Source organism: Berghia stephanieae, chromosome 14, assembly GCF_034508935.2.
Source record: "Berghia stephanieae isolate SIO BIC M18660-M18661 chromosome 14, UCSD_Bste_1.3, whole genome shotgun sequence".
NCBI lineage: Eukaryota > Metazoa > Mollusca > Gastropoda > Nudibranchia > Aeolidiidae > Berghia > Berghia stephanieae.
This window is the reverse complement of record NC_088373.1, coordinates 20,870,973-20,883,472: the sequence shown is the minus strand read 5'-3', so window position 1 is coordinate 20,883,472 and position 12,500 is coordinate 20,870,973. Positions and strand designations below refer to the sequence as shown.

Sequence of the window (12,500 nt, the reverse complement as noted above, 5' to 3'; positions counted from 1 at the left end):
ATATAAACTTCGCGGTGGCGATGGGGGCTCGAACCCGCGACCTTACTAGTACGACAACTCCGCCTGGTCAGGGAGATTGTGACTCTACCGTATGAGCTGTCCACACCACTTGGGGGGGGGGGGGAGAGGGGAGAGAGATATTACAGTAGACACGAAAAGTAGTGACAATCCCCACAGTAGTAGTAGTCTCTATTGGTGACGTCATAGCAGTCTAGCGCCTGCTCCAGACAGAAAACAGCTGGAATCAATAAGGCCAGGCGGAGCTGTCGTACCAATAAGGTCGCGGGTTCGAGCCCCCATTGCCGCCGCGAAGTTTTTATTCAATTCTCTATTGTCTACTGGAACTTTTCTACTCACTTAATTCCTTTTTATTATCGACACAAGAGCCTGCTCCACTCACTTTTCTGAATTAAAAATTCATATAAATCTTTTCATGTTTTGACTTTTATACATTCTGATCACATGAAGCACGAAGAACAAAAATTACAGTACCGATTTTCTTGGTTTAGAACCAAGCTGCTGGTTTCTGGGAGGACGTGACATCAGACTATTATTGAACCCTATTATAATAACTTGTATATTCCCTAGGACATGTTCACATGGCTACTTCTACGTGAGAGCGTGCCCAGCCCTGCTCCAATTTGACTCCATCCACAAGCTGTGTGACTACAAGTCCTCAACCTGCTCCAGCTTCAAGAGGCGGTTCTGGTTGGCCGACCGGAAGATGAGGCCTTACAATAATTTCTGGCATTGATATGTTTACCCAAATGGGGATTGAGGCGGGGGGGGGGGGGGTTGTCTTTTTGGAAGGGTCTTCATTCGTAACCCTCTCCTTACCAGTCATTTTCAGGATTTTCCCTAAAAACTTTACACCCAACTACCACAAAAATATATTTTTTAGCAATCAAACACAAGAGCAGTAAAGTTCTTGCGATAAATAATTTCTTTAGCAAAACATGTTCTATCTACAACACATTGTTCATTTTCTTTAAATTATATATATATATATATATATATATATATATATATATATATATATATATATATATATATATATATATATATATGATGTCCGAATTAAATTTGAATAAGAAAAATGTTGGTTCTATCTTGACGAATGTGACGATTTTCCTGTAGTTGGTATGGAGAGGGTTAACCCACACCGGAGACTGACTCCGATGACCCGGTACTAGCGTCTGCCGGATAAAGACGTCGGGCAGGGACAAAATAAAGAGAAGAGCCACTAGACCTACCCATACCAAGCTCGAAAAAAAAAAAACCCCAAAAAACCGGAAGAGGACGTCGGGTGTTTGGTATGGGTAGGTCCAGCGGCTCTTCTCTTTATTCTTAGTATTTTGCCCGTGCCCGACGTCTTTATCCGGAAGACGGCAGAGGACGTCAGTGCCGGGTCGTCGGAGTCAGTCTCCGGTGTGGGTTAGCCCTTACCCAATGGGGTTCGTGGGGTCTCTTGGAAGGATTTTCATTCTTAAGGAGGTTCACGCTGTTTAGTGGCATCCATTTCATCTCTAAGGACAAACAACTTTCGTAAATTCATAAATGACAATGTGAAATTGAATGTAAGCTTCAATTTAATAATATACGAAAACAGATAAAAATGAACGTTTCGGGTTTCCCCCTTCATCAACAAAACAGGATGAATGAAACACTACAGACAAATGAGATAATGTGATGGTGGCGTCACAACCACATTATCTCATTCATCTGTAGTGTTTCTTCATCCTGTCTTGTTGATAAAGGGGAAGAACCGAAACGTCCATTTTATCTGTTTTCGTATATTATTAAATTGAAGCTTACATTCAATTTCACATCGTTGTTTATTTCTTCGAGCTTCGAGCAGCACCGGTTTCATTACTTTCGTAAACTCATAAAATGGAATAGAAGTTCCAATAATTAATCTTCAAAGACAAAAGATATTGACGTTTCTTGGCTTCCCCTTTGTGACCCTTCGCCTCAAAACGGTATTAAGTCGGGATGGTTAAGATGCTGAAAATTGAATTTATAGCCATAAATATCAGATTTAGGTTGAGTTTAAACGTTCTATAGAGGAGAATGAATATCATATTTCAGGGTACCAGACCCAATACATCGAAATTTTAACCAGTTTAGCATTAATTTTGGCTTTTGAGTATCTGGTTCATCCCGACATAATACCGTTTTGAGACGATGGGTCACCTTTGTCAACCAAACACGATGACTGAGATATCAAGAAACACGATGTGTTGACAATAGAAAACCCCAACAAGTCCACATCACCTCTCTTTGTCAATTAAATGGAAGAAATGATCAAATATAGATTGGTTATTTATTTCTTTGAGCTCTAAGCTAATGTTTTCTTTTTTAATTGAGCTTTTATATAGCGCAATTTCCACTAAATGTGCTCAAAGCGCTTTACAAGGGGTCCCTGGTCAACAGCAATATTTAACATGTAGGACGGGACATAATGCCTCTTAGGCGATATTACAATTTTTCGGACAAAGACAACGCTGTTAACGGCCAGGTACTCCTTTTACAACTGAGTACGGTGAGAGAATGTGAGTAAAGAGCCTTTTCCAAGGACTCAACTATGCGCCGAGCGCGAGGCTCGAACCCAGGACCTTCCGATCCGAAAGCGGGTGCCATACCAATAGACCACATAGCCGCACAAACCGCTAAAACATTTGCAGGTGTTCCCAAAATAAATGTGACCCCTCGTCTCAAAACGGTATTAAGTCGGGATGTTTAAGATGCTGAAATTGGAATTTGTAGCCGGAAATATCATGCTTAAGTTGAGTTTATTATGCTTTATAGAGGAGGAGGAAAATCATATTTTACTGTGCTAAATACCAACGTTTCATATTTTTGACCAGTTTAACTATAATCTAAATTTGACCTTTTAGCATCTGGTCCATCCCGACATAATACCGTTTTGAGACAAGGGGTCACAAATGGACCTTTTGCCTGACAAAAAGAAGACTTAAAAGAACTGGCTTGTTTTGAATCTAAGTTAAAATACATAAAAAATCACCCAACTCGTGGTCTGAAACAATAAAGAAAAGCCCCAGAAAATTGTCGAATTCATTCATTCTGTTATTGACAGACAACCAGCTCTGTTTGTTCAAGTGAACTTGGGAATATGTCATAAATCTTGTAATTTGATTGGTCAATAATCTATTGGTTAGCTAAGAAGCTCACAACATTGCCATCCGGAAGTATAACGGACGAACACACAAAACTGTGTGTAACCTTGAACTTTTATAGTCGGGTTAATACAGTTTAGTGAGAATTATTCTCACTAAACTGTATTATCCAGACTATTAACGTTCAAAGTTACACACAGTTTTGTGTGTTGGTCTGTTATACTTCCGGATGGCAAATGTTGTGAGTTTCTTAGCCAAGCGCATACTATCTATAGTTTTGATTGAGACATTCTGGTAAGAACCAATCACCAACTGTTGGTCTAAAATACTTCTCGGATGATCATAAAAGCGTATCCAGAGGAGAAAAACATTATAAATCTGATCATGTTTTGACTTTTATACATTCTGATCACATGTATTGTGAACAAGTTTTAGCCAGCATGAAGTATAAAAAGTGCCGAATCTTTTTTGTTTAGAACCAAGCTGCTGGTTGCTGGGCGGACGTGACGACACCAGACTATTTATTGAATCCTATTACAGAGAAAATCATCTACAAAACACTGAATCCTAGTTCTATCACAAATTGATTTATTTAATTCTTAAAGGATTAAATTGTGATCCCTCCCCGCGTCTATGCGGTGTTGAGTTTGGGCAAAAGGTGACCCATCGTCTCAAAACGGGATTATGTCGGGATGAACCAGATACTCAAAAGCCAAAATTAATGCTTAACTGGTCAAAATTTCGATTTATTGGTACTGGTACCCTGAAATATGGTATTCATTCCCCTCAATAGCACATTTAAACTCAACCCAAATCTGATATTTCTAGCTATAAATTCTATTTTCAGCATCTTAACCATCCCGACTTAATACCGTTTTGAGGCGAAGGGTCGCAAATATCAATTTTAAATGAAAAAAAATAATTGGAAAATTACAAAATTTGAGATTGAACTACTCTCCTTACCAGCCATTTTCAGGATTTTCCCCAAAACTTCACACCAAACTAACACAAAAATATATTTGTTATCACTCAAACACAAGAGCAGTAAAATTTTTGCCATTCATAATTTCTTGAGCAAAACACGTTCTACAACACACTGTTCATTTTGTTAAATTTTATGATGTACAAAAGAACTTTGAATAAGAAAAATGTTGGTTGTATCGTAACGAATCTGTCGATTTTCCTATAGTTGGTACGGAGGGGGTTAAAACAATTTGAGCATTAATAAAGTGCAATGTCCACTAAACGTGCTCAAATCGGTTTACAAGGTGGCCTTGGCCAACAGCAACACGTAACCTGTAGGACGGGATTTGACGACTGTTACATTTTTTTCCAACAAAGACAAATCTCTGAACGGCCAGGTACTCATTTTACACGTGAGTAGTTTGAGACTCAACTACTTTATGTCGCTCATAGCGGGACTTGAACCCGTGACCTTCTGATCCGAAGGCGAGTGTCATGCCAAAAAACATGTTAGGTGAATGCGGTAATCACAGATTCTGTCCCTTAGTTGTAACCAACACGCTGAATACTTTTAAGAGGACAGCACACGTGATGTAAACACTTTTTTAGGGCTTGATGAGTTCTACGAGTGAACAAAACTCACAAAATCACACACAAATCATTTTATAAACAAGCCTTCACACCGAGAGAGGAATACGCTTCAACAGTCGTAACGTCACTTCCCTCGTAATGACGCATGGTAACTTAGTAACTGGCTCTAAACTATCGGAACAATGGCGGACGCCCTTATGAAATATTTCTTCAAACGAGCACAAAAGTGTATCCAGAAGAGAAAAAACATTATAAATCTGATCATTCTGATTACATGACATATGAAACGTTCTAGCCAGCATGAAGAATATAACGTACCCATTTTCTTTGTTTAGAACCATGATGGCCGCCTTTGCTGGGCGGCGTGACATCAGACTATTGAATCCAATTTTTCTTTGTCCACTAACAAAGGGACTGAATTTGGTAGATAATGAATTCACTCAATAACCGCTCAAGCAATCAAGTGGTTTTGGAAACAAACATTATTTCTTTTTTTTTTTCTAAATGTGTATGAATTCAAATCAACTGTCATGATTTAGCGACCAAAAAGTAAATTTTCAATGTATAGCACACCCAGAAGTAATAGCACATTCTAAAACAATGAGCTTTTATATAGCGCAATATCCACTAAACGTGCTCGAAGCGTTTTACAAAGGGTCTCTGTCCAACAGCAACAACATTTAACATATAGGACAAACCATGACGCCTGTTAGGTGATGTTACATTTTTTTCGGACAAAGACACCTCTGTTAACTGCAAGGTATTCATTTTACACCCGGGTACGGTGAGAGAATGTGAGTAAAGAGCTTTTTCCAATGACTCAACTTATGCGCCGAGTGAGGCTTGAACCCAGGACCTTCCGATCCGAGAGCGAGTGTCATACCACTTGACCACAGAGCCGCACAAGTTGGAACGCATTGGAATGGTGTGTCATATATATAGATAGAATGCGCTTGGCCAAGGAGTTCACAACATTGCCATCCGGAAGTATAACGGACCAACACACAAACTCTGTGTAACCATGAACTTTTATAGTCTGGTTAATACAGTTTAGTGAGAACAACTCACAAACGCGGATGGCAAAAACAATAACAAAGGCCTGAGTGACGTCATCTGCATACTATCTATATATATATATATATATATGTGTGTGTGTGTGTGTGTGTGTGTGGTTTTGCACGTTTTGTTTCATGTGTGTCTGTTTGCCTATATTATGTATAATATGCTGTCACCTAATGAACAATGGGCATGATCTATACTACATTTCCGTGTGCTCGAGGTCATTGGTGACATTGGAATATGTGCTCAAAGTGACCCACATCGTGAAAAGTGTTCACAGTTTTTGAAGTATCTAACATCACGATTGGTCATTTTGTTCAGTTTGACACATGTGTATGTTTATAACTTTTGTAAACAAAGCAGCGTGTTTACATTTGTTAAGAAATATCCAATCGTTGGATAGCAACAAATCACGTGATTGATGACTTGGTTGGACGAAAACATGAATGTAGATCGCTCCCATTGCCTCTTGGACTATAAAGATTATTATTATTATTATTATTATTATTATTATTATTATTATTATTATTATTATTATTATTATTATTATTATTATTATTATTATTATTATTATTATTATTATCATCATTATTATTATTATAATTATTATTATTTCTATTATTATTATTATTTATTATTATTATTATTATTATTATTATTATTATTATTATTATTATTATTATTATTATTATTATATTATCATTATTATTATTATTATTATTATTATTATTATTATTATTATTATCATTATTATTATTATTATTATTATTATTATTATTATTATAGGTTCGTCCATCGATCATTATCACCATCATCATATTACTTCGACACTACCATACATCTTTGTTTAGAATTATCTCTTGGCGTTGCCAAGCCAAGCGGATATGACGTCAGACTCCCCACCCATCCACCATCCTCCCTCCATCCATCCATTAAACCCAAGCAGATGAGAATCCACCCCGGGCTCGTCTGTGAGAATAAGACGAACTGATCGCCACGGCAGCGACAGAGCAGAGGACGATCACTGCGACCAGACGCATGACCGCCATGCCCAGGGCCAGGGCAGCTGTCGGTGTGGAGAATTCCTTGGGCAGGGTCTTCACTCTGATGGAGGTCCAGGAGTGTTTGGTGACCTGCAGGACTTCGCTGAGCACAACTAGGTAAATCTGTGGGGAAATAGATATATGTTACAGTGAATAACGTAATCAGTCGGATGGTGAAAAGGTTTGAACTGAGATATTGTTACAGTGAATGACGTAATCAGTCGGATGGTGAAAAGGTTTGAACTGAGATATTGTTACAGTGAATGACGTAATCAGTCGGATGGTGAAAAGGTTTGAACTGAGATATTGTTACAGTGAATGACAAAATCAGTCGGATGGTGAAAAGGTTTGAACTGAAATATTGTTACAGTGAATAACGTAATCAGTCGGATGGTGAAAAGGTTAGAACTGAGATATTGTTACAGTGAATGACAAAATCAGTCGGATGGTGAAAAGGTTTGAACTGAGATATTGTTACAGTGAATGACAAAATCAGTCGGATGGTGAAAAGGTTTGAACTGAGATATTGTTACAGTGAATGACAAAATCAGTCGGATGGTGAAAAGGTTTGAAATGAGATATTGTTACAGTGAATAACGTAATCAGTCGGATGGTGAAAAGGTTAGAACTGAGATATTGTTACAGTGAATGACAAAATCAGTCGGATGGTGAAAAGGTTTGAACTGAGATATTGTTACAGTGAATGACAAAATCAGTCGGATGGTGAAAAGGTTTGAACTGAGATATTGTTACAGTGAATGACAAAATCAGTCGAATGGTGAAAAGGTTTGAACTGAGATATTGTTACATTGAATGACAAAATCAGTCGGATGGTGAAAAGGTTTGAACTGAGATATTGTTACAGTGAATGACGTAATCAGTCGGATGGTGAAAAGGTTAGAACTGAGATATTGTTACAGTGAATGACGTAATCAGTCGGATGGTGAAAAGGTTTGAACTGAGATATTGCCAAGTTTAGTTAGAAGGTCAATTTTTATCAAAAATGAGTTCTTGTCATCAATGATTAAATCAACCCTTCTTGTACATCTTCGGGAAATATCAAAGTTAATTTCACTTCTAAATATTTTTACAGCAAGTCAAGTTGAAAAAGAATGAAATGTGAGAATAATTGCTGGATACCTATCCCATACACCTGATCATAACTTCATGAAAAATCACCCGATTTATTTCCAATAAAGATTAAAATGTTCTGGGGAGCATATGCTTTTAGAAAATGAAAAAAAAAATGCAAATCCAAAATTTTCACCTTCCGGCTGATTATGTCATGCACTTACACATATGACCAACTGTTTAAAAAAAAAACCAAAAAAGTAGAGCTTTTTATATAGAGCAATATCCACTAACTGTGCTCAAAGCGTTATGTGGTCCTGGGGTGTGACACTCGCTTTTCGGGTCGGAAGGACCTGGGTTTGAGCTTCGCTCGGCGCATAGTTGAGTCCTTGGAGAAGGCTCTTTACTCACATTCTCTCACAGTGCTCTGGTGTAAAATGAGTACCTGGCCGTCAACAGCGTTGTCTCTGTCGAAAAAAATTGTAAATATCGTCTAACTGGCGTCATGTCTGGTTCTATATGTCACGTGTTGCTGTTGGTCAAGGCTCTTTGTAAATCGTTTTGCGCACGTTTAGTGGATATTGCGCTATATAAAAGCTCAATTATTTATTTTATTATTTTAAATATGGCCTGAAATGGACAATAGGAAATGCTTGCTACCCTTTGGTCCACTAGATCTGACAGACCCGGCTACCCAATCGCTGCTGGTTGGACAATGGCGAGCGGAGAAGGGCAAAAAACCAAAACCCCTTTATTTCCCCCCGGAATCGATCTCGGTTCCCTTGCTTGTGAAGCGAGTGCTCTAACAATTGAGCCATCTGAAACCCCCTTCTTCAACATTAATGCAATGGGCCATAATAAAATGTTGCGTTGCTTACACACACACAAACACACACTCACACACACACACACACACACACACTCACACACATACACACACAAACACAAACATAATAATAATAATAATAATAATAATAATAATAATAATAATAATAATAATAATAATAATAATAATAATAATAATAATAATAATAATAAGCATATTTATATAGCGCCTTTCGTCGAAACCTCAAAGCGCTTTAAAAAATAATACAATTCAACCAAAGTATCAAAACAATTAAGAGCATAAAAGGGCATCAATACATCATCAATATAAATGTCACATACAATACATTTCCCTCCTCTCTCTCTCTCTCTCCCCCCCCCCCCCCCCCCCCCCCCCCCGCCTTCCTTCTCTTGCGCTTCTTCCTGCATCCACATCCAACACCCTCTCCATACATTACATCGTTTCCACATTTGACAAAATGTGACCCTCCGTCTCAAAACGGTATTATGTCGGGAGATTCAGACCATAAAAAGTGAATTTAGAGATAGCATGATGAGAAATTGGAGCTTAGAAGTTTTTGCAATGCAAGAAATAGTCTTTATACTCCACCATAACGTACAGAAATTAAACCCAAGTTGGATATTTGTGGCTATGAATTCAATTTCCCTTACCGAGTGGATCCCGACATAATACCGCTTTGATACGATGGGTCACAAATGTGATATTTTGTAACCTTACATATTTGTGTTTTGTTTTTTTTTTGTCTCATGACGAAGGCCAAGGACCGAAACGTTGAGTTACTATGTGTCATTACGAGGGAAGTGACGTCACAACTGTTGAAGCCTATTAAATACACATATGAATATCTTCTTCTTCTTCTAGGTTCCATGCCTGGTCCAGGCTTCGGATACTGCATGAATTATCTCTCTCCATTCCTCCCTGTCTCTTGCTTTTTCAAACAGCTCTTGGATTGTTAGGTTGGTGAAGCCCTTCAGTTGGTCTATGAGTGTTTTTCTTTGTCTCCCCCGGGCGCGTTTACCAGGTATTTTTCCACAACTTGCCAGGTATTCATTCTTATCTTTCCTTACTATGTGTCCGAAAAAGGATAGTTGTCGATCCGCTATTAAGGGCATTAGTTTCCTTTGTTGGTATGTTTGTTTTAGCACTTCTTCGTTCGTTTTGTGTGCAGTATACGATATTCTCTGCATCCTTCTCAAGCACCACATTTCAAAAGCTTCAATGTTCTTTTGTGTTTCTGCATTTGTAGTCCAGCTTTCGCATCCGTATAACAAGATTGGCCACACGTAGCACTTCAAGACTCGGAATCAAATCCTGAACGACATCTGTTTGTTTTTCAAAATGTTTCCCAGGTCCATGAAGGCCTGTTTGGCTTGAGTTATTCTTGCTCGTATGTCTCGGTTACATGTTCCATCTGTTGTCACTATTGAACCTAGGTATTTAAAACTTTCTACGTTGGTAAGTTGCTCGCCGTGAATCGTTATATTGCAGGTGTTGTTGTTTTCGGGGTTTTTCTGTATTACCATGCATTCCGTTTTGGTGATATTCACTTCCATTCCCTTGGCTTCACTATCTACTACCACTTTGTCACCAATCTTTTGAAGTTGGATTTCTGATGTTGCAATGAGTACCGTATCGTCTGCGTATCTTATATTATTTATGTTGTGACCTCCTACTTTTATTCCCTCCATATTAGTTATGCCCCTCATGATTGTTTCTTGGTATAGATTAAACAGATCTGGTGAGGCAACACACCCTTGACGGACTCCTTTCTTAATAGGAATGGAATTTCCTGTAGAGTTTCCGATTTTGATAGATGCCTGCTGGTGTAGTATAATGTTTGCATGAGTCTGAGGTCTTTCTCATCAGGGCCAATGGAGTGCAGTTGTTTTAGTATTTCTTCGTGGCGTACTCTATCAAAAGCTTTTTTGTAGTCGACAAAACAGAGGTATAGTGGGGTCTGAACCTGTATAGCTCTTTCACTTAAAACACGGAGGAGGTATATTGCGTTCCTTGTTCCTCTGTCAGGTTGGAATCCATATTGTTCTTCTGCGATTTCGGGGTTAATCTTATTCCTTAGCCTGTTGATAATTATACGCAACAGTATTTTGTTGATGTGGCTTATTAAACTTATAGTTCTAAAATTTTCGCATCTTACTGCACCTGCTTTCTTTGGTATTGCTATGAAAATAAAGTTACAGAGATCTTCTGGAATTTTCCCAGTTTTGTATATATTGTTGAATAATATGTGAAGTTCATCAATTGCTAGATCCCCTAGGCTTTTTAATACCTCTACAGATATTTCATCAGGGCCTGTTGCTTTACCATCCCTCATTCGTTCCATGGCATGTTCAATTTCACTTTTGGTGATGTTTGGTCCGCTTAATGGTTCTTTGAATTTCAGTGGTGGTTCATTTCTATTTGGATCATTGTACAGTTCACCTATGTATTCTACCCATCGGCTTTCTATATGTTGTTCTTCAAATAGCAGTTCCCCTTGTTTGTTTTGGATACAACTTCCTGCTGCTTTGCTTTTCCTTTTCCCTGATAGTTCTTTTATTCTTTGGTGAGCTTGTTGGGGGTTGGGTTTGTATTCTCTTTCGATTTCGCAACATTTCCAGTCTAGATAGTTCTCGTGTGCCTCGATGCATTTGGATTTAATGTGGTTGTTCAATGTTTGGTATTCTGCAGACCCTCTGTTGCATTTTCGTCTTTCTTCAAATAGGTTTAGAATTTCATTTGTCATCCATTCCTTTTTGCTGTTTATTTGAGCTATTGGTAAATGCTTTTCTGCAGTTGCTTTGACACACTTTTGGAATATATCAAATTGTTTTTCACATTTTTCGTTATCAGGTTCACTTTGGCTTTGTATCATGAGTGCATTTTCAAATTCTTCACTCATTTTTGTTTGTATGCCATTGTCTTTGCATAACCTGTAATCCCTCTTTACTCTACCAGCTGTTCTTTGAATAGCTTTAAACTTTATCCTTACTGTACAAACAACTGGGACATGGTCACTGTCTACATCGGCGCCTGGGTAGGTTTTGCAATTTAATATGCCATTTCTGAATCTTGATGATACTGCTATAAAGTCTATCTGGTTCCTTGCTCTGTCCCCTGGTGATTGCCATGTCCAGGTTCTTCTTGGGTGTTGTTGAAACCAGGTGTTTGAAATCATTAATTTATTTGTTCTACACCAATCTGCCCAGATGTTTCCTCGTTCATTTCTGTCTCCGAGTCCATGTGGTCCGATTATGTCACCATTTCTGCCTCTGCCAATCTTAGCATTTAGGTCCCCCATTACCATAAGGACTTCTTGTGATTTACACATTAGTTTTGCTTTGTCTAGTGAATGGTAAAACTCCGTCATATCTGCATCTGTCGCCTCTTCTGTTGGTGCATAAACTTCAATAATATTGGTGTCAACTACAGGTCCTCTTAGCTTAACCAGCAAAACTCTGTCTGAGATTGCTACGTGCCCTTTGTAAAATTTCGTTGATTGTTGGTCTAAGATCATCCCTACTCCTTTTTGGAAAGAGGTTCCACCACTCCATATGATCTTATATGTCGTGTTGTTTTCTTGTTTTGACATGGTTCCCTGCTCTTTCCATCTCATCTCTGCCAGGCCAAGAATATTTATTTGGAGCCGTTTCATTTCTTTTAGAATGTTGTTTAGTTTTCCTTTTTGGGCACAGGTCCTGACATTCCATGTCCCAATTTTGGTTTTGTCACATTTGTTAAATTTATTTCGCCTAGTAACTGGCTTAAAGCTTAAAAAAAAGAAAATGATAC

At 38.2% G+C, this 12,500-nt stretch overlaps 2 protein-coding genes across 4 annotated transcripts in view; one reads left to right on the top strand and one right to left on the bottom strand.

The window, feature by feature from the left end:
• LOC144959875 (uncharacterized) overlaps nt 1-955 on the top strand; it is a 32,727-nt gene extending 31,772 nt beyond the window's left edge. For 2 of the 3 annotated variants that reach the window (XM_078892692.1, XM_078892690.1), the window contains exon 11: nt 589-893. In XM_078892692.1, coding sequence (XP_078748818.1) covers nt 589-754 — 166 coding nt within the window. In that variant the 3' untranslated portion in view covers nt 755-893. Of the gene's footprint in view, nt 1-588 lie in introns of all 3 variants that reach the window. The other variant, XM_078892693.1, reaches the window with a different exon arrangement.
• A 5,627-nt stretch (nt 956-6,582) lies between these two features.
• LOC144959871 (uncharacterized) overlaps nt 6,583-12,500 on the bottom strand; it is a 25,690-nt gene continuing 19,772 nt past the window's right edge. Inside the window, exon 10 of the mRNA XM_078892683.1 lies at nt 6,583-6,916. Coding sequence (XP_078748809.1) covers nt 6,683-6,916 — 234 coding nt within the window. The 3' untranslated portion in view covers nt 6,583-6,682. The remainder of the gene's footprint in view (nt 6,917-12,500) is intronic.